This window comes from Vigna unguiculata, chromosome 2 (genome assembly GCF_037176805.1).
Source record: "Vigna unguiculata cultivar grain cowpea cultivar isolate G323 ecotype 2 chromosome 2, ASM3717680v1, whole genome shotgun sequence".
Classification (NCBI taxonomy): domain Eukaryota; kingdom Viridiplantae; phylum Streptophyta; class Magnoliopsida; order Fabales; family Fabaceae; genus Vigna; species Vigna unguiculata.
The window spans coordinates 28765540-28788378 of NC_140793.1; the positions used below are offsets into that span (position 1 = coordinate 28765540).

Sequence of the window (22839 nt, forward strand, 5' to 3'; positions counted from 1 at the left end):
AGAAACGATGATAAAAAGAAATGACAACTGAATTATTCGTAAGTTTATATTAGGTTAAAATATTTTTTTCTCTTAATTTAAATCAGTCATAATTTTTGTTTTTTTTAAATAAATTTTAATTTTAGTGAATTTTATTTAATTAGGTCATTTTTATTAATACTATTTAAATTATTATTGGCTATTGACTACTTCGCATTTTTTATATTTTTAAAAAAATAATTTAATTTTTTTATTTTTCAAATATTCATGTGTCTAATCAGCAGCGTATCAGAATCAATGTTTTATATTCAATTTGGTCATGTATTCATGATTTTTGTTTAATTTAGTTCCAATTTGTCTTAACATGAACCAATTTTGTCTCTCTCCAAATTAAAACCAAATTTAATTTTTATATTAAAATTCACATTTTTAAATAAATATTTTTATATAATATATTAATTCACATTATTATAATTTTTAGGGGTTAAATATGTTTTTGGTCTCTTAACTTGAATTTTGAAGTTAATCTATTTCAAAACTTTAGACCAATTTAGTCCTTCATCTTTCAAAATACGTGGATTTAGTCTTTTTAATCAAATTTTGTTAAGTTTATTTGATGTTTCGTACACATTTCAAGATTGTATTTGAGTTGATATTAGGATTGTATTTGAGTTGTTTGTACTGGTTGACACATTTGTTTTAATGTTAAGTTAAATACTATTATGAAACACGCTTGAAATGTCAAATAAACAAAATTTGATTAGAATGACTAAATTCACATATTTCGAAAGATGAATGACTAAATTGGTCCAAAGTTTCGAAATGGACTAACTTCAAAATTCGTTGAAAGTTAAGAAACCAAAAACATATTTAACCATAATTTTTATATAAAAATTAAATTTGGTCTCATATTCGACAAGGATAAAATTGGTCAATTTTAATCAAAATTGGGACTAAATTGAACAAAAATAATAAATATAGAGATCAAATAGATATAAAACATTGACTCTGACACATGACACGTTGTTGGATTGACACGTGGATATTTAAAAAAATAAAATAAAATTAAAAATTAACAAAAATTAAAAAAATTAAAAAAAACACGAAATGAAATGCGGCAGTTACTGTTCATGGTCGTTAATGATTTAAGTGGTGTTAGAAATAAAAAGATCTAATTGAACAAAATTGACGAAAATTAAAATCTAAAAATAAAATTAAGACCGATTTGATCAAACTTAAAAAAAAAAGGTATTTTAACATTTATATTAATACATCACATTTGTTTGATATGATAATGTACTATGACGGTAAAAATGTACTATGACGGTAAAACAACTTCATATACTTATCATTATTCTTTTTCTCATGGTTATATTTTGGTTCATATTATAAGTTACTATTTATTATAATAACTTTATAAATCAAACGTAGTATTTTGATTTAGATCATAATTTAATATTTATTTATATTAATGTGACCGCTGATTTTTAACAATCCCAAACCAGATTTGTTCAGGAATTTTCTGTATATATACCACATTAACTTTTTACGTAATTAAATTAGAATGTTTTGAAATGCGATAGTAGCTAGTAAAGGTTATAGTGTTTGTGAATGAGTCAGAGTTAAGGTGGTGGAAAAACAAGTAGACAAAGATTTTCCAATATCAAAGTGGCTTAGCATGAAGTCAAATAATTAAGGACAATAATGTACTTAATTCTCTGACTGAAGATTCAAAATATATCATTTAACGACCGGGTTGATACAAAAAGTGTCCAACATCATAATTTAATTGTCGGATTATTGAAGGAAAATTTTAAGATTGATAGATAGGTATTACAATTTCATCATGTCAGGTCAAGTTTTTTCTTATTAAAACTTTCCACGTTAAGATATTCCAACCGTACTGTGCTGTTTAGTTCTTTTAATTTTTTTAATCAGTAAAAAAAAATTATATATACAAGTGATACTTTTTTTTTTATCTTACTAGTGGTACTTGGATATCAAAAACATATATAGATCCAAAGACAGAAAAAACAAATTCTTTATGTGCCTGGTAATTACCTGGTTAATTCCTCCCCTAGATACTCACTGTAAGATCATCTCTCATAGCATATTAGTGTTTGAAAATCATTAAGAGGAGAGATGAAAGTGTAATACCACGATAAAATATTTATTCATTAACTAAGTGATTTTACAGGAGAGGTTTAATTATCTTGATGATACTCATCGGTACCAAATTTTATTTGGATATGTCAGTTTGATATTTTTTAAAAAATATGTTAATTGAGTCCAAATTTTTTAAAAAATATCTTAATTATGTCTTTTTTAGACAAAAATTATTAACGTTGTTAACGATATTGATATTTATATTAAAATTTAGTGATAAAAATCATAAATAAAATTAATATAGTGATAATTTTTTTTTCTTCTAAAAATGACCTAATTAAGATATTTTTTTCAAAAATTGAGACTCAATTAATAATTTTTTAAAAATAAATACCAAACTAAAAGATATAAACAAAATTTGGTATGATTTGACTAATTAAATTTATATAAAACTAGTAGAAGAAAACTTCTTCTTTTAACGGAATAAAACAGAAAAATAACAAAAAAAAAGCAACAATTCTATCATATCTATGTAATCTTATCTCTAAACTCCCCACTAGTGAGGAAACTGTTTGCCATTTTTGTACATACAAATATATCTCAAAGTTTAAAAGAATAACTTTTATTCTTATCTGTTTTGGAGGGAATTAATCTTGCTAATTGCAACGTGAAAAGAATACAGTATTATTAAAAGTTGACGAGACTTTGCTTTTTACCTGGTAAACGTCAACTACGTTCCTTATTTTATTGAATTAAATTAACAAAAAAACTTAACAGATGAAAGGAAAAGACATATATAAATGATGCAGGATTAGCACATGATAACGAATAATCTGATACCTACCAAACATAATAAATGTTATTTAATAACAACCTTTTCATACGTTAAGATGTGAAAGAATTGTTAATTAGGATGACAGCTGCATCATTGGTAAATAAATACTGTTTCCAAAGTATATATTATGGTAAACCTTTCATTTATCTCTACTTTCTCCTAAATCCACGGCACGCACGTCACGTGATCGTGTTTAATTAATTCGACACATAATTAAGTATTAGTACCTTCTAGAGTTTGATTTTATAATTCGTGTTAATTAATTTAATCGTAAAATTAATTGAAATTATAATAAGTATTGTAAAAACTAGAAAAATATGCAGACTTTACTTATCTACTTATCCAGCTTCATTCATGGGTGATTTTATAATTTTGAATTGTAGGAAAAATATCTTTTCCACTGTTAAATTTAGATAATTTTTTCTTATAATTTTTTTATTTTTTATTTTTTTCATTCTCAATCTTTCAAATAATTTTTTTACTTTTAGATGAAACATCATATTATAAAAAAAATTTATTAAAATTTAATAGTTAAAATATTATTTCCTTAAAAAAAATGATCAAAGTTGTCGTTCGGTACTCAAATTATCGTTCTCCCAAAATATACGTCGTTAAGAACACCTCTCAACTATTTACTAAAGACCAAGCTTCTCATGTCCTATATAAGGTCACACTCTCCCTTCCACATTAGACTCTCCAAGCCACTGAAATCTTCGTTATTTGTTGTTTCTGTAGTTCCATTTTTCCTTTCTTGTTTGCTTTCCACTGGGAAAAAATGGTACTGTCAAAAATTAAGAAGGCTGCGGGGAAGCTTGAAAAAAGACCAGCTGAGGCACCCAAAACTTCCATGGACATGGTGTTCACCTTAGCAGAAGCCATTAGGTTCGGTTATGGAGAGACACTTGGCAAATGGAACCTCTTGGACATGCCAAGAGCCATCCTTTATTCTATCATGGAAAAGGTACATCCATTTCCAACTTTCCCTTCTTTCAAGGTTTCTTCATCGGTTAATGTCCTTACTGGGTTCTTGTAGGGTAAGAAAACAGTTGCAATAGAATGTAAAGAAAGAGAAGATTGTGTACAACTGAAAGACCCCGAAATATTGAAGGAGTTGTATGAGATCAAAAAGTGCTTGACACGCACCAAGCTTTTCAGCAAAAAACGTTTTCGTTCCTTTCTATTTGCCGCTGGATTCGTTAAGGGAGATGTTCTCCTACGGAAGAGAAGAGCTCGGGTACTCTTAATTGTTTAAAAAAAAAGGTTATTTTGGAAGATTCTATCATATTCTAGTTTAAGTAACAGTTCTTTTTGGCAGATTCTGAAGCCTGCTTTCACAGTGATACGTGATAAGGAATCAAAATGTTTGTTTGTGTTCATCCGTGGAACTCGAAGCATAAAAGACACTCTGACAGATGCAATCGGTGCTCCCGTTTCCTTCAATCATTTCGTTTGCAGTGATGGTGAGCTGAAGAGGGACAACGTGATTTCAGGACATGGCCACCGAGGTATGGTTGCTGCGGCTCGTTGGATCAAAAAGCACTGCACTCCTAAACTTCTTGATGAACTTCGTCAATACCCCGATTTCCAAATCAAGGTATGGTTATGTTTTTTGGAATTTATTTATGAACTGAAATTATATATGGCTTTTATTTAGTCATACATGTCAAGAAATTTTTTTGACATTTTTCTCTTGCCATAATTATAATAATCTTTCTTTAATAGATAATTGGACACTCACTTGGTGGTGGCACTGCTGCACTGTTGACTTTTATGCTCAGAGAAATAAAGCAGTTCTCTTCGTGCACTTGTGTCACCTTTGGCCCAGGCATGTCGTTATATGACTTCTTCTTCTTTAGTTCGCAGCTAAAGTTTTAATTTGGTCTTGATTGAGTAATTAATTAATTTTCATTAGGATTTGTATATAGCTCAATCATCTCATTATCTTTAGTTTAACCACATGAAGAAAAATATGGGTTTTAAAGATACTGAAGAAGTAATTATAATTTTTGATGCAGCTGCTTGTATGTCAATGGAAATGGCGGAATTCGGAAAGCCCTTTATCACTTCCATTATAAATGGTTATGACATGGTGCCTACACTGTCAGCTGCTTCTGTTCATGATTTCATTCACGAGGTGCTCGAATTAGTTCTTTCAACATTTCATGGTTTTGGCAAATATGTTCTTGTGTTGGTTTATGTTAATGGCTTAATTTGGGATAAAGTTTCTGTCAGAAAATGGTTTGTTCACCGCATAATTAATAGTGATTGCATGATTTTCAGGGTCTGGATAAGCGTAAACAATTCATAAAGTCTGCTTACAGCGCAATTGGATCTCGCATACCATTTGCATCTGCTGCAAAAACTTTTGCAGATCGTGCAGTATCCCGCGGCACCGAGGTACCTTCAACCTTTCTTGTTTATGTTTATCAGTTGAAAGTCCTGTGGAGATACAAATTTTACCTCGACTTAAAAGTTCACTTAGCATTTGATCCATTGATTTTTTTTTTCATACCAATTTCTCATATAATATTCATCTTAATTACATTGAGATTTTTCTTTAAATACCTGCAGGTTGTGATGAATAGCAAACAAAGAACTCGGTCACTGATATCATGGCCAAAACGTGAGAATGCTGCGGCATTGACAAGTTCTAAATCAGAAAACATGGCTGAAGCTGCTCAATCATCAGATACAAGTATTGAAGTGACAGAAGAGTTAATAATCTCTGAGTTAACGAGTGATGAGGACGACGGAACTAAATCCTCCAGTGAAGGATCTGAGGACGATGAGATGGATGAAGAAGAGGAGAAAATCATAGCTGCTACTCAGAACATTGCTAACGATGAATTGAATGAATATTACAAGGAGCTTCAACTGGACACACAGGAGGAGGATAATCCTGATATCAATGGTGCCAAGGAAAAAGAAGCAGCCACAGAAAAAGGAATCAAAGAAGCAGAGATGAAGGATGAGGTTGTTCGTAGTGAAGAAAGTGCGGGTAATGCAGTGGCAAAATCAGACAAGCCTGTCAGACATCATCTTTATCCACCAGGAAGGATCTTGCATATTGTTCCTGTACCTTGTTCCTCCGAAAATTCTAAAGCAATTGACTATGATGATGCTGATGCCAAACATGTGGCGTTGTATGAAACGGGTAGAGAGATGTATGGAAAACTCAGACTTTCAAGAGGGATGCTATTTGATCATATGACAACCAAGTATATGAAGGTGTTCCAGCAATTAATCAATCAATTTGAGAAGGAGAAGTTCCAAACCGGTGCTTGATAATCCAAGAAACAGATATGAAAGGTTTTGGCTAATAGGCTTTTTGAGCCTTAGAGTTAAAAGTCTGTCTTTTTATGTTTATTGCGTGTATTGGAGTTGTAATAAGTCTCTTAGCCTGACACTTTTATATGTAAGACTAGTTGGTTGGTGAGGATGATGATATTAGGGAAAGTGTGTTGGGTGGTTAAGTTTTTGCAGTATGAGAACTAGTGTCATATACCATCCATGAATAAAGGGATAAATTGGGTCTCTACAAAAGAATTTATGTTCTATATTCGGAAAAATATTTGAATGAAATTTAATTCGATCAATATGTGAACTAGATCGAATTAATGGTTGATATAACTAATCTAATTAAGTATATTATATTAAATAGATTATCTAATTATATTCCTTAAAGTCTGGATAACAAAATAATATTATTTTACTTTTAAGAACATTATCAGAAGAGTAATATAATATTTTATTCCATAATTTATATTTCTAAATTAAGAGCAGACAAACATAAATGAACTTATCATAAATGGCTGGATAAAAAAAAAACATTTTTCTTCTTTGGGTTTATCCCAATCATGATTATAGAGTTCAAACTCATTGTATGACGTTTATGAATCTTCTATTAAATAATAATTACTCTTATTAAATCAGCTCTGCCCCCTTCTTTTGGGCTACCTTTTTGTGTCCCCAAGTTTGAGTTTGTCCCAATTTCTTCCTGCACCCCATGTTTTCTTCTACACTCCATATACTTTTTAAAATTCCAAATGTATTCTAATAGAAAAGGATGGTGTAAGATTATTTTTATATTTTAAGTATATTTTCGGATTGTGCTTTATATTAGGGTTTAAGGAGGCGCCGCTAAGTGGGGAAGAGGTGAAATATTAGGTTTTAAATAATTTTTTCTCTGAAAGGCTTCTGTTTCTTTGGGCTTTATTGGCGACCCAAGACGTTTCAACATGGTAGCCCAAAGAAGAATTCACAAGGTGACTAATTCGGCCTCAGTGTCGAATGCTTCCTCTGCATGAGAATCATAAAACAATTACACAAATGATTGACTAATATTAAAGTGCCTCAGCATGAAGACATTAATTAAGGACAATAATCTACTTCGTATCTCAATCAAGATTCATAATACACTATTTAACTGCCGTACAGATAGATACACAACTTTTAACAACCTGGTGGTTACAAAAGTGTATCAACATTATATTTCAATTGTCGGATAATGTAAGTAACATGTCACAACACAACACCACTTCCAATCGTCATAAGTCAAGTTTTTTCTTTTCTTACTCCTCATTTGTGCTATTTTTTTCCCTATCAATGTTCACGTGCATGTAAATTTATGTAACAATTATTTCTTATTTCTCATCCTTAGTCTACAAGATGAAGTCAAATCAATTGAAAACCAATTACAATCTTGTTTAAGATTTTAAAATTTTTCAAAGATTAAAATATGCCAACTAGTGTACACACCCTTCATTTAACAATTATTTTCTTGGTGTCTATACCTATCACATGTCTTCTCCAAATTCTAACATTGTTTTATAAAGTAAATTTAAATCTAATTTAATTTTATAAAAAATCATTTATGAAGTAAAATTTATATCCAATTGCATGTTATAACTTAATTATATCACTGAACCACATCTTTAACATTTTCAAACACTTTTCAAATCATCTTAATATAAGAGAATTGAGCATAATTCTTTTAAATACTAATTCAAAAACAAAAATATAAAGATAATAAAGAATTATTTAAATTTAACAGAGCTCTTACCCAAAAGTCGTTTAAATATTCGACTTCAGACATTAAGACAATTGTACTGGAGCACCAAATAATCATTAAACTTTTCTCAAATTACTTACCAAATAGGACCTAGAAGCGTTAACAGATTATATGTTTGTTGTTGAGGAAAATGTGTTACTTATTTATTAAATTAAGGGAATAACTTGTATTATCTGTTAATTAATATATTCTGGATAATGAATATTGTATATTGCAGTGTGAAAACAATGCAATATTGATGTGATTTTCCTTTTTTGCCTGGTAAAAGTCAACTATATTAATTATTTTATTAATTAAAAAAACAATTGAGCAGCTGGAAGAAAAAAAATGACGAAGAAATGGTGCAAGATTAGCATATGATCACAAATAATCTGGATCCGAATCAAACATAATTAGGTTTTTTATCAAACCATGTTTTCACACGTTAAGATGGGAAGAAATTGTTAATTAGAATGACAACTGCATCCGGATAAGTACTGCTTTCAAAGTATATATTATCTGATAAACCTTTAATTTAACTTTATTTCCGCCTAAACCCACGCCACGCATGCCACATGATCCCGTTTAATAAATTCCACTCATAATTAAGTAATAGTACTTCTACAGTTTCATTTTCACGTAATATCAGTTTAAATATATATACAATTAGATGAAAAATCAGGAAAACAAATAACACTATATTATTTAAACTTAGGTCAAATCCAGAAAATATATGTAATTTTCACTATGCAGATTATGGTAGGTATTGAATCCTTTTTATTTTTTCACGAAATTTAATGTATTAATTTTATTTAACATTAAAAGAAAACAAGGGAGGATTTCGGGATGGATTGATAGGAGGATATACTTTTATTCTTGTTTTAAATTTCACCATGGGATTCACTTCAACTTGCAGTACGATTTTTCAAAAACTGATTCAAACTAAATTGAACCTGCAAAATATGTTAATACATTTTTTCATTAGAATAGTTGATATAATAATAATAAGTTATACACTTTAATCGATTTTTTTTTTTAAAGTTGTTAAGTCTATTTTACATATTTGATTTGTAGATTTTTTTTATTTGTTTCTATCTAATTCTCATGCTGATATCATCAACTTTATTGTGTAAATTGACACATTTTTTATTTTGCAAACTGAGCTTAAAGTTTTTTTTTTCATATTTATTATTATTAGACTAAAATAATATATTATTTTAGCTTTTGACGATATCAAATATTTAATTTTACAATTTTATCAGTTTATTGTTCAATAAGTTTATAGAATTTTGAGTAACATATATTTATTATTATATTTTAATCTAAAAGATAAAATGAAAAAAATAATATAACAAATATTTACATTTTCGTTTTTAATTAATATAATAAAAAATATTAACACAAAAACTTTAATTTTTGTATACATATATACACCATCTGAGAATTGTGTCTGAACTTCACAGTGTGAAACATACAAAGTTAATATTTATATACTAAGTTAATGTTATAGAGAATTTGAAGAAAGAGTCTAAATTTTGATTTCAATAAAAATGAGAAAATTGAAAATAATATAAAAATAAAGACTCATAAATTTATTATTTTAAAGTTTTAAATTGGAGGTACCATCAATTCTTTAGGTGTGGGATAAACTCAGATCTTATTGATGTTGTATCCTGTGATCCTTTTTGAAAGACTTTTACCATAAGTTGTATAGTCTTCATAATGGAGGGTCAGATAAACATGAAAACGAGATACAAGTAAAGGGCACTTGTGGTTTGAAATGTTTCCGCTCAAGAGATAGTATTAACGTGAAGGTACTCAGGAAAAAAACCTACAAAACTATTGTATTTTTTTCTGAACTAATTTACATATTAGAATAAAAATGTAATTTTGTTGATCTTAAGTAGACTTAGAATAAAATAATTAAGTTTACATCTGTGACCACCCAAAAATATATACCATGCTGTAACTACTTAGGGAAAGGCCAAGCTTCTCATGTCCTATATAAGCTCACACTCTCCCTCACATTAGACTGCAAGCCACTGAAATCTTTGTTCTTTGCTCTTTCTATAGTCCCATTTTCCATATCTTTCTTCTCGTTCGCATTTCACTGGAAAAAAAATGATGCTGGTTAAGAAGGCAGTGAGGAAGCTTGAAAAAAGACCAGCTGAGGCGCCCAAAACTTCCATGGACATGGTTTTCACTTTTGCAGAAGCCATTAGGTTCGGTTATGCAGACATACTAGGCAAATGGAACCTCTTGGACTTACCCAGAGCCATCCTCTATGGTATCATGGAAAAGGTACATCCATTTCCGACATTCCCTTCTTTCAAGGTTTCTTCATCAGTTAATGTCCTTACTGGGTTCTTATAGGGCAAGAAAACAGTTGCAATCGAATGTAAAGAAAGAGATGATTGTGTGCAACTGACAGACCCCGAATTATTAAAGGAGTTGTATGAGCTCAAAAAATGCTTGACACGCACCATGCTTTTCAGCGATAGACGCTTTCGTTCCTTTCTATTTGCAGCTGGATTCGTCAAGGAGGATGTTCTCCTAAGGAAGAGAAGAGCTCGGGTATATTTCATTTTTTTACCTTAGTTCTACTCTTTCCATTTTAGTTTATCTAAAACCTTTTTTTTTGGGCAGATTCTGAAGCCTGCATTCACAGTGATACGTGATAAAGAATCAAAATGTTTGTTTGTGTTCATCCGTGGAACTCGAAGCATAAAAGACACTCTGACGGATGTAATCGGTGCTCCCGTTTCCTTCAACCATTTCATTTGCAGTGATGGTGAGCTGAAGAGGAACAACGTGGTTTCAGGACATGGGCACCGAGGTATGGTTGCTGCGGCTCGTTGGATCAAAAAGCACTGCACTCCTAAACTTCTTGATGAGCTTCGTCAATATCCAGATTTCCAAGTCAAGGTATTGTATCACCCTCTTACTTAACTTTATAAACTGAAATTATATATGTAGTTATTATTCAATCGTGCAACTAAGTCTAATAATTATTTAACAGATCGTTGGACACTCACTTGGTGGTGGTACTGCTGCAATATTGACATATATGCTCAGAGAGATTAAACAGTTCGCTTCATGCACTTGTGTCACCTTTGGCTCAGGCATGTAGTTATTTGACTTCTTTGGTTCGCTTCTAAAGTTTTATTTTTGTCTTCTTGTGAACGAACATTAAATAAGGGAAACTTAAGGTATTTATCAAAAAAGAGATCAATAATATTTCAACATTAAATATCACGTATATACGTTTTTATGTCTTTTATCTATGATTCTTTAATTAATTAATTAGTTGGTTTTCTTCGATGTTCCAAAAATATAATTTTTGATGCAGCTGCTTGTATGTCACTGGAAATGGCGGAATTCGGGAAGCCCTTTGTCACTTCCATTGTAAGTAGTGATGACGTGGTGCCAACATTGTCAGCTTCTTCTATTCATGATTTCATTCACGAGGTGCTCAAATTAGTTCTCTCAACAATATTACATGGTTTTGGGAAATGAGGTTTTTTTTTTTTTTTTGTACGTTGTCAATATTTTATGTTAATATGGCATGATTTACAGGGTCTGATTAAGCGTAAAAAGTTCATAAGTTCTGCTTACAGCGCAATTGAATCTCGCTTATCATTTGCATCTAGTGCAAAAGCCTTTGCAGATCAAGCCGTATCCCGTGGCACCGAGGTACCTTCAACCACCCTTGATTATCTTTAAGAGTGATTTACGTTGTGGTTATGATCATTATGCAGTTACAGTAAGAAAAAAAAGAAAAACTCTACATTACAACAAGTTACTGATTTCTCACATAATAATCATCTTATGGAGATCCTTCTTTATACTAAAGGTTGTGATGAGTAGTAAACAAAGAACTCGATCACTGATAAGCTGGCCACGACGTGAGAAAACTGCGGCATTGACAAGTTCTAAATCAGCAAACATGGCCGAAGCCTCTGAATCATTACCTACAAGTTACGAAGCAGCGACTGAAGAGTTAACAATCTCCGAGTTTACGAGTGATGATGACGATGGATCTAAATCCACCAGCGAAGGATCTGATAACGATGGCGAGGATGAAGAGGAGGAGCAAATAATTTCTTCTACTCAAAACACTGCTAACGATGAATTGAATCAGTATTTGAAGGAGCTTCAACTTGAGGCACAGGATGATAATCCTAACACTAATGGTGCGAAGGAAAAAGAAGAAGCCACAAAAAAAGGCATCACAGAAGCAGAAATGAATGATGAGGTTGTTCCAGGTAGTACAGAGGCAACATCAGAGAAGCCTGTTAAACATTATCTTTATCCATCGGGAAGGATCTTGCATATTGTCCCTGTAATTTCCTCTGAAAATTCTGAATCAAACCACAATGATGATGCTGATGAGAAACGAGTGGTCTTGTATGAAACGCCCAGAAAGATGTATGGAAAACTCCGACTTTCAATAAGTATGCTACATCATCATAAAACAGGCAACTATCTGAAGGTGCTACAACGATTAATCAATCAACTAGAAAAAGAGAAGTCCCGTTATGGTGCATGATAAGCCAAAAAAATTGCTGTGAAAGGTCCAAGAAGCTAATAGAGTTTGGAGCCTTAGAATTAAAATTAGTCTCTTTGTTATGTTTGTTGAGTTTGTTGCAGCTGTAATAAGTCTTAGACTGACACTTTTATGTGTAAGTTTGTTGGTGGGTGAGGTTCATGATACTTATGTTTTTCCAGTATGATAAGAAATAAATGAATGGTTTTTCCAACTTTTCCAGCGGTTCTGTTCATCGTTAAAAAATTGGCTTCTGAGAAATAGAATTCTCAACGTTTAAACAGTTGATACATTCTGTCCATTTTGATCCAACAAAGGTTGACATGTCACTACATGTTTGTGCGTATTCTTGCTATTAAATCTGACATTGTTAGACTAATTGGTGGAGCTTCAAATATTAAATTTCTATGGCTCCTTCTTTCTGAATCTTCTACCGAGTCATTTTTCCTTTTTGTTTGTTTGATTGACCGAATATCAGGTTTGAAATTCTAGACTGTTTGACTTCTTATTATATATTTTATATTTCAAGTTACTCTAACTGGTGAAAAGAGATCGTGCGGTATTAGACCATGCATAGAATATATATATTTGTCATTTTTCTGATAAAAAAATAATTACAGTAGTCTTTTGTGCTATTTATTATCAGAAAATTCCTTATACCTTGGTATTTGCGATGCTTAACAGACAAATGACTATAATTTTTATCTATTTGAAGCATGTTTTGTATTGCGAATTTCTATCATCATTTCCTTAATACTTTTTATTTGCATTATCAAATGCTTGATAAATTCATTATTGAATCGTGTTTCACTCTCCTTACCATAAAAAAAAAAAACACAACTTATCCACTTTTGTATATATTATGGTTTCTCTCAACTCGCATATCCTTAAAATAAAATCTCTACCATATTTTCATAACATAAAAGAAAAGAACACATGCTAGAGGTATTAGGAACAAGATAATAAAATGGATAAAAGAATAAACGACACAACAAATTTAACGTAATTCAACCTATAATATAATGTTCATGATTGCATTAATGACTGTAGTAAAAAGTATCTTATGTTTGTGTATTTAAAGTTTAAATAAGGTTATTATTTAGCAAAATAAAAAAAATACCTTACGGTAACAACCTGGGACTAAATCAAGTTCTGAAATACTAACGATATCAACATGAAAACTATATTGGATGGCTCTAAATAGAGCTCAAAGACACAAATACAACTCTTATTCTTTGATAGAAAGTAACATTATTCGAACACTAATTAGGAAAAGCAAAACTTCTAAAAAACTCTTACAATAGGTTACGTATTCAACAATCACATTTGTAATATATAATAATAGACAGACTTGAGAATTAGAAACAAGAGGTTTAATTTTTAATTCTAAGGCTCCATGAGCAAATCAGTACCAATTACTTTTCATTTGCTTTTCTTTGGTTCATCCTCCACGATATTTGAATCACTCTTTCTCTAGTGTATTGATTAATTGTTGTAACTTCTTCAGATACCTTTTTGTGCAATGATCCAGTATAATTCCTCTTGAAAATCTGAGTTTTCCATACAACTGTGTAGGAGTTCGATATAAGCAGACATGTTTTTCATCAGCATCACTCTGGTTTGAGTTGGAATTTTCAGACATATGTAAAGTGATCATATGCATGATCTTGCCTGGTGGATAAAGACGTCGCCTAGCTGATGTTTCATCACTGATATCTTTCTCCTTAGCATGAATGTCAGGGATATAAACATGTTTTCTTAGTTCAAGATTCCCCATTTCATTCAACAGTTGATCTTCATTTTCATTATCGTCATCTGAGTCATCATTGTCATATCCTTCACTCGAAAAATTATATTCATCATCATCAATAGATTCTTTGAGTAAGTGCTCTTCACTTAAAAGAGGTTCAAAACTTGTCCCAGATAATCCAGAAGCTTCAACCAAGTTCTCTGACAATGCGCGAATATTCTCACGGTGGAACAATGAGTGTTTATGCTTCTTCACAACCTTTAGGCATAGAGAACGATCAATATTGTATAACATAATTTATAGCTATAAATAATGAGCTATGCAAAAAGGAGACATGTTTCATTGCAAAAACTTGCCACCCAGATACTAGTATTTGTTAGTACATGGATACCTATGGAACACACACTGAAATTTCAATCTCAAATATATAATATAAAGAAGGGAGCTTGAAGACCTCGGTGCAACTGTGTACTGCATGTTTTGCAATGTTTTTATCCTTAGTCCGACCCTGTAAATTATCCCATCGATACCAAATCATTAAAAGCTTACTTGTGCAAAGAATGAAACATTTTCTAAGGTATATCATCATGATAAATTAACCAGTGACAAATAAATATTTGGCAAAGGTATTGTAGATTGTTACCTCATCAATGAAATCATAAAAAGAAGAAACTGACAGTGTAGGCACTATGTCACAACCATTTATTACAGAAGTGATAAAGGGTTTTCCAAATTCAGCTAACCCCAATGTCATACAGGCAGCTGCAGAAATTACAATTATGAAACTATTAACATCTTCTTAATACAAAAGTGTTGAGTATGATGAAAATATGCATATTGTAAAGTCTCATTTCTCTTAAGGATAAGTAAGGGAATGAGTGCTTATGGTTATATAATGGAATTAAAGTTATGGGTTCTAGTTAAGTTAAAGACACTTTAAGTTAATGTTTGACTTTCCTTATGCTCTTGTAAGTAAAATGTTAAGGTGTAATTAAGTTCTTGTTCTAGAAAGTGTGAGTGTACTTGGGGTTAAAGGGATGAGAGTGTTTTTCTCTGTGTTGTGAAAATGTGCACATAATGATTATTGTCTTTTAGACAACGGTCAGGGTTTTTCCTCTGTATTTGGAGGTTGCATGTTATATTTGTTTGTGTATTCTTCTATTTATTTATTTCTTTGTTATTAGATGATTCTCTGTGTTCTTAAAATTAGCTTTGAAAATTCTAGTGTGGGTAGAGTGTTAACTTTTACCAAAGGGGTTTTTGGGTGATTGAGTGTTAATATTGTTGCTAGGAAAGCTAGTCAATCTCTATATATCTCAGAGGAAGTAATCTCATATCTTCTGTCTTCAGGAGAGGTGTTCTATAAACATTTACTCTCTTAATCTGATTGTATTGTGTTTATTTTAGTGATTTAGTTAATTTCTTTATTTAAGAGATTAACAACTAAACATAGAATCCTTTGATATGAACCAATATAAATATTTGTGTTAATTTTCTTCCCTATACTCTTTATTTATCTGCACTTGCTTTTAAAGGAACTGGAACTTCAATTTAAACGGTAAAATTTTGGAAATTTTTTAAGAATATTAATTTTATTAATTAAACCAATTCACCCCCTCTTGGTTTTTGTCCATTCGCTAATCATTAGCATAGTGGAGTTGATGTGTTTGACAAGGGTGTTCTTGGATCTGCAAAAGAAGTTGTAGTTGGTGTTCCCTTCTAGTGGACCGTACTCTGTTGGTCCAGTCTGTTTCGATTTCTTTCATGGTGCTCCCGTGTGTGTTCAGCGGTGGTTTGGAGGTGGATCTGCGGTGTGGTTGACATCTTCGTTTTCGGCAAGATGGAGTGCGGCAAGAAGTGAATCTGCTTCGGAAGGTCCTTGTCAGCAGTGGTTTTGGGCCGTGGGTTGCGATGAAAGGTGTTGTTTTTTGGTTACTCCAATGAGTGCGTGATAGATAACTGTGCGATGAAGACAAAACAATGGTTGTGTTTTTTCAAATCTGCTTGAGGAAGAAGATGATGACGTGGCATCTCTTGGTTGGTCAAATCTATAAGAGGAGGATTGTAGTTCTAGCATCTCTTGATTTGTCAGTTTTAAAGGTGGAAGACTCTGACACGTGGCGGCATCTAGTTAGGCAGATTATGAATGCTAGGATGAGTATTTTCTAGGGGTAATAATTTTTTACGCGACCATTGGCTAATATAGATGTAGATTGTATGGTGCTTATGCACGAACATTAATTAGCATGCAGGGTGTATGAGAATTCTTAGGATGGTTTAATTTCAAGTGAAGATACTCTTTGTTATGTTGGAGTATAATTGCTGGTGAAGGCAATAAAAATGCATCTATTTTAATCATGGTGTAGTTTGTTGAGTATGATGAAATATGCATCTTGTAAAGTTTCACTTCTCTTAAGATAAGTAAGGGAGTGGGTGCTGATGGGTAATGGACTCTAAGTTCATGGTTCTAGTTACCCCAAGTCAAAGACACTCTGAACTAGTGTTTGACTTTTCTTATACTCTTGTAAATAGAGTGTTGTGAGGTGTAGTTAAGTTCTTGCTCTAGAGAGTGTGAGCGTACTTAAGGTCAAGAGATTGAGAGTACTTTTCTATGTATTGTGAAAATGTGTACATAGTGATTGTTTTCTAATTGTTTTTTAAACAACGTCGTGATTTTGTCTCCGTATTTAAAATTTTCATGTTATATTTGTTTGTGAATCTTTGTGTTTATTAATTTCTATATTATTAGAAGATTTTTATGGGATTAAACTGCGGTGTTTGATCATGTAAATATTTTAATTCTAATACAAAACCATATTGAGTTAGTTACTCAAGTGAACATGTGTTAATTAAAGAAGTTTGTATACCTGGGCCAAATGTGACACAAGTTGTTGAAGACAATTGTTGAATTTCTCTAAGCTTATAAGTCAACAGTGCAGCAGTACCACCACCCAGCGAGTGTCCAACGATCTATATATGGAAATATTATTATAATCATTATTATAATAAACTGCATAGTTTTAATTAATAAAGCATTATAAGTAACATTAATAAACACCTTGATTTTGAAGTGGGGGTATTGACGAAGAGCTTCAAGTAGTACAGGAATGCAGCGTTTGCTAATCCAATCAGCCGAAGCAGCCATACCACTGTGTGCATGTCCTGAAACCATGCTGTGATTGAAAGGCACAGGAGCACACAGTGCATCTGTGACAATGTCTTTTATGCTACGCGTTGATAGGTTATATTTTTTCATATATGGTTTATAGTCATGGTCATGGCATAGTTATGGTCATTGAGAGATTGTGGTTCTATATGGTTATATAACATTAGTCTTACACATATAAGACCTTAGACACCACTTTTACACCAAAACCTTAAGGCAATGTTGTTATGGGTCTTTATTCTTATATAGTGTTTAACTTTGTCTTTTCTATCCAATGTGGGACTTTTTGACTCACACTTGGACTATTCCCAACATCTCCCCTCAAGGGTGAGTCCCTTGTTGTTTTTTTTTCCTTTTTCATATGGTATATTTTCCCTTCAGGTGTATGAGTGACCCCTTTGGTTATGGTTATGCGGTCAGTCACATCGGTGACCCCTTTTGTTTATGGTGGTGGTTATGCGGTCAGTCACTCCGAACCATCGGCTCTGATACCACTGATAGGTTATATTTTTTCATATATGGTTTATAGTCATGGTCATGGCATAGTTATGGTCATTGAGAGATTGTGGTTCTATATGGTTATATAACATTAGTCTTACACATATAAGACCTTAGACACCACTTTTACACCAAAACCTTAAGGCAATGTTGTTATGGGTCTTTATTCTTATATAGTGTTTAACTTTGTCTTTTCTATCCAATGTGGGACTTTTTGACTCACACTTGGACTATTCCCAACACGCGTTCCACGGATGAACACCAGCAAACATTTCGATTCTTGATCACGTATAACCGTGAAAGCAGGCTTCAGAATCTGACATGCAAAATTCATTTTCAGTTCAAATGCCCAAACAAAAATTCATCAACAATATTACTACTTACTAACTAATCACCCTACCCCAGATGTTCTCTCCCTTTGGAGGACATCCTCGTGTTCGAACCCCGCTGCAAATAGAAATGTTAGATAACGTTTGGGGCTGCTGAAAAGCATGGTGCGTCTCAACAATCTCTTCAACTCATATAACTCCTTTAACATTTGGGTGTCTTTGACTTCTGCACAATCACTTCTTTCACGGCATTCACTTCCAATTCTTTTCTTGCCCTACATTATAATAACCAAAACCTGTTTGAACAAGAAGAAACTTTTCATAGAAGCCCGACACAAACGGATAATAGGTAAGAAGTAGGAAAGCACCTTGTCCAACACAGCGTGAGCGATGGCTCTGGGCAAGTCGAAGATGTCGGTGTGATAGAGCGACTTTATCGCTTCTGCTAATATGGTGATTACCTCCATCGGATTTTTGGGCGCTTCAACTGCCCTTCGTTCAACCATCACACCATTATTTCCATTTCTCACCGTCATTATTTGCTAACAAGAAGGAACCACAGCAAAAATGGAGCAAGAGGAGTTTAAACAAGATACTAGAATATATCCTTGACGTTGTTGTGTGTCTCAAGTGCCAAGGAGACTAGGACCTTGTAAACGCCTTATGCAAGAGGTTTTAACTGTCTGGGTCGAATCAAGAATGAGTAAGTTGCAAGTTGCAAGTTGCATACACCAATATAAATATGAATATTCAACAACTTATGTTAAGACTTTGAAATTTTTTACTAACTTACAGTATGAAGTTCTCTTATATACATTAATTATTCCATAGTTCACTTATAAAGAAAATGATTGCAGGTGATGCCACATGAAGAGATAGGTACGTATATATTATCAATCTTACAATTTGTCTTTAATAATAATCCGACAATTCAACTAACTATATCGGACTCTTAATTATGTTAGATAGTACCTCGTATCGACCCAGTCGTACATGGACCAAGTCAAAGACCTATGAGGATTGAGAAGTATCCAAGAAATTGAGATGAAAATGAAGGAGGGAACATGCGAGCGACCCATAGCATTTAAAAAGAAAAGTGGAACGGTACGGTGACATATATTGACATTCATTTGACAGGAATAAAATAATCATAAAAGAAGTAAATTTTTGTATTTGTGAAAGAAAAAAAAAATAGTATCAAACGAATGAAAAAAAAGAGAGAGTCGCGTGTGTGTATTATATTACTCTTAGAAAAAATAAGGGACAAAGTGAGTATTTTAGATCCATTTCATATAACTTCCAATCCATGAGGTCAATGGTGAGATAGCATAAACTAATTCATACTTTAATCTTTATGTTAGATTTTCTATTTTATTTTATTATTCATTCATTTTAAACTTGAATCTCTAAACTAAGTTCCTTTTTCTTTCCTACTATTAATATTGACTAACTATTATAGTTTCTTTTAACTTAATTAATAATTGTTTTCATGTTTCTTTGTTGATTCAAAAGTTAACGTTTACAAATTTATTTGACGAGGATCTTAATATTATATTTATTTTAATTTTATTATCAATAGTAAACTTATATAGTCAAAGAAAGATGTGAAATAAAACAAATTATTGTTACATTTGTATAATTTTAAAAAAATCATGGAAACTAGCCGCTAGACAATCACTAATTATACGGGAGAAATTAACAAAAATAACCCACAACTCTTATATGGGTAAAGTAGTTCTCGATTTTGGTAGACTAAATAGAGGGTGGACACAAGTAGGACCCACAAGCGAAAAACTATGAAATTTTTTCCATAATAATTTTACATTTATATTTACTTAATATGTATTTTATTATTTATAAAAAACAGTTGTTACTTTTCTAAATAATTATTTATTAGTACCCTTAGTTTCTAAATTATTACATTTTTAAATTTCAAGATAATATTTTCTTTAATTTAAAATTACGTTCCCTACATTTTTAATTAAAAAATTTAAAACAAAAATAAAACTTAATTCATAGTAAATAAGAAATACATCCCATTGGATAACAAACAAAAGATTGATTAGTAAGTTTAAAGAAAATGTACACAAAGTAATATGCATTCCTCACTCATTTGTTCATTGTTCCCCACTTAAATTGAGATATCGATTTGAACTTCTTCTTTTTTTCAAGCCAACCACCTAGCGCAAGCAATAATGGTTTATTTGTATGACTTATAATAAAATTTGTGGTATACATTCCATTAGATCAAAAAAAGTTTTATTAGTAAATTTTAAAAAAATGTACGAAAAGTAACATGTAGCTCTCCACATATTTGTTTATTGTGCCCCACACATTTGTCTATATGGTTTGGCCTATTTTTTTCTTCAAACTAGCCACCTAGTGCAAGCAATAAGAGGATTGATTTTTGTAACTTATAATCAAATTCGTGATACATAAGAGGTACATCCCATTGGATGATTAAAAAAAGATTAATTAGTAAATTTTAAAAAATTGTACGACAAGTAATACGTAACTGTCCACTTATTTGTTTACTATGGCCTGCTTATTTGCCTATCTAGTTTGACTTATTTTTTGGTTCAAGCCAGCCACCTAATGCAAACAATAAGAGTTTATTTTTGTAACTTGTAATCAAAGTTGTGGTACGTAAAGAGTGCATCCCTTTGGATGAAAAAAAAAAGAAAGATTGATTAATGAATTTTAAAAAATTGTACGAAAACGCAGTTCCTCACATATTTGTTTTTATTGTGTCCCACTTATTTGTCTATCTAGTTTGGCCTTTTTTTTTTCAAGTGATTCATTCATAATAAGCAATAAGGGTTTATTTTTGTGACTTGTAATCAAATTTGTGGTACATAAGAAGTACTTCCATTGGATGAAAAAAAAAGATTGATCAGTAAATTTTAAAAAATTATATGAAAAGTAATACGCAACTCCCTATTTATTTGTTCTTTGTGCCCCTTATTTTCCTATCTAGTTTAACGTATTTTTTTCTTCAAGTCAGTCACCTAGTGCAAGCAATAAGGGTTGATTTTTGTACATCGCATTAGACGAAAAAGAAGATTGATTAGAAAATTTTAAAAAAGTGTACGAGAAGTAATACGCAGCTGCTCACTTATTTGTTTATTCTCATCTTATTTACCTATTTGGTTTGGTCTATTTTTTGCAAGTCATTCATTCAATCCAAGCAATAAAAGTTGATTTTTGTGACTTGTAAGCAAATTTGTGGTACATAACAAACAAAATATTGATTAGTAAGTTAAAAAAAATTATACCAAAAGTAACATGCAGCTCGCCACTCATTTTTTTATTATTCCCCACTTAGATTGACATCTGATTTGACCCTTCTTTTTTTCCAGCCAACTACCTAGTGCAAACAAAAGGGTTGATTTATGTATCTTATAATCCAATATGTGGTACATAAGAAGTACATCTCATTGGATGAAAAAAAATGATTGAGTAGTAAATTTTAAAAAATTGTACGAAAAGTAATACGCAGCTTCCCACATATTTGTTCATTGTGTTCCACTTATTTGCATATCTGATTTGGCCTATTTTTGTTTGTTTCAAGTCAGTCATTCAATGCAAACAATAAGGGTTAATTTGTGTGACCTGTAAGCATATTCGTAGTACATAAAAAGTACATCCCATTGGATAACAAATAAAAGATTGATTGGTATGTTTAAAAAAATTGTACAAAAAGTAATATGCAGTTCTCTACTTATTTGTTCACTATTCCCCACTAATGTTGCAAATATATGATTTGACCTATTTTTTTCTTCAAGCTAGCCCCCTAGTGCAAGCAATAAAGATTGATTTTTGTAACTTATAATCAAATTTGTGGTACATACATCATAAAAAAAATTATTAGTAAATTTTAAAAAATTGCACAAAAATTAATAAGTGCTCGCCACTTATTTGTTTATTATACCCTGCTTATTTGTCTATGAGGTCTGTCCTATTTGGTTTCAAGTCAGTCATTCAATGCAAGCAATATGGTTTGATTTTTGTGACTTATAATCAAATTTGTGGTACATAACAAGTACATACCATTAGATAACAAACAAAAGATTGATGGGTAAGTTTTAGAAAATTGTACAAAAAGTAATACGTAGTTTGTCACTCATTTATTTATTGTGTCCCACTTTTTGACCTATACCTATTTTTTCTTCAAGTTAGTCACCCACCTCGTGCAAGCAATAAGAATTTATTTGTGTAACTTATAATAAAATTTGCGATATATAAGAAGTACATCTCGTTAGATAAAAAAAATTAATCCGTAAATTTTAAAAAATTGTACGAAAAGTAATATGCAATTTCCTTCTTATACTTTTTTTTATCTTTTATCTCATATATTTCGATTCATTTTAGAGTTTTCAAGCATTAAATATTGCTTTTTATAGTTATATCATTATTATTAATGCCTTACCTAATTTTTTTACGAATTTTATTATAATTATTTATTTTTTCACAAGATTATTGTATTTTTAGTGTTATATACATTACATTGTGTACTTTTTTATATTTCAAAAGTCATATAACGACGATACGTTAATCCAAGTTGACTACGGTCAACGATC

At 31.4% G+C, this 22839-nt stretch overlaps 2 protein-coding genes and 1 pseudogene across 4 annotated transcripts; 2 read left to right on the forward strand and 1 right to left on the reverse strand.

Moving 5' to 3' along the window:
- The first annotated feature begins 3587 nt into the window (after positions 1-3587).
- LOC114174027 (uncharacterized) lies at positions 3588-6550 on the forward strand. Its single transcript, XM_028058763.2, has 7 exons — positions 3588-3881; positions 3954-4154; positions 4236-4514; positions 4643-4745; positions 4936-5054; positions 5201-5317; positions 5492-6550. The coding sequence occupies exons 1-7, from the start codon at positions 3696-3698 to the stop codon at positions 6203-6205; spliced, it is 1719 nt and encodes a 572-aa protein (XP_027914564.2). The 5' UTR covers positions 3588-3695; the 3' UTR covers positions 6206-6550.
- A 3445-nt stretch (positions 6551-9995) lies between these two features.
- Positions 9996-12710, forward strand: LOC114173991 (uncharacterized). 2 transcript variants are annotated; one of them, XM_028058708.2, is made up of 7 exons: positions 9996-10271; positions 10344-10544; positions 10617-10895; positions 10990-11092; positions 11320-11438; positions 11547-11663; positions 11824-12710. In XM_028058708.2, the coding sequence occupies exons 1-7, from the start codon at positions 10092-10094 to the stop codon at positions 12517-12519; spliced, it is 1695 nt and encodes a 564-aa protein (XP_027914509.2). In that variant the 5' UTR covers positions 9996-10091; the 3' UTR covers positions 12520-12710. The 2 variants fall into 2 exon arrangements, with proteins under 2 accessions (XP_027914509.2, XP_027914510.2); XM_028058709.2 differs by having other exon boundaries at positions 11320-11375.
- A 1010-nt stretch (positions 12711-13720) lies between these two features.
- On the reverse strand, positions 13721-18864 carry LOC114174688 (uncharacterized; annotated as a pseudogene). The gene is made up of 8 exons (XR_014993052.1): positions 18628-18864; positions 18331-18534; positions 18172-18246; positions 17325-17495; positions 17134-17236; positions 14910-15028; positions 14721-14774; positions 13721-14524 (listed from the first exon to the last, which is right to left on the reverse strand). The product of XR_014993052.1 is annotated as an uncharacterized LOC114174688 (transcript).
- Positions 18865-22839: the final 3975 nt, after the last annotated feature.

Bases quoted from the DNA above. Each gene is read 5' to 3' on its own strand.
- LOC114174027 (XM_028058763.2), top strand. From the start codon at position 3,696: ATGGTACTGTCAAAAATTAAGAAGGCTGCGGGGAAGCTTGAAAAAAGA. The intron at 4,746-4,935 runs GCATGTCGTTAT...TTTTTGATGCAG, and splicing joins TTGTGTCACCTTTGGCCCAG to CTGCTTGTATGTCAATGGAA. The intron at 5,318-5,491 runs GTACCTTCAACC...AAATACCTGCAG, and splicing joins CAGTATCCCGCGGCACCGAG to GTTGTGATGAATAGCAAACA.
- LOC114173991 (XM_028058708.2), top strand. From the start codon at position 10,092: ATGATGCTGGTTAAGAAGGCAGTGAGGAAGCTTGAAAAAAGACCAGCT. The intron at 10,545-10,616 runs GTATATTTCATT...TTTTTTGGGCAG, and splicing joins TAAGGAAGAGAAGAGCTCGG to ATTCTGAAGCCTGCATTCAC. The intron at 11,664-11,823 runs GTACCTTCAACC...TTTATACTAAAG, and splicing joins CCGTATCCCGTGGCACCGAG to GTTGTGATGAGTAGTAAACA.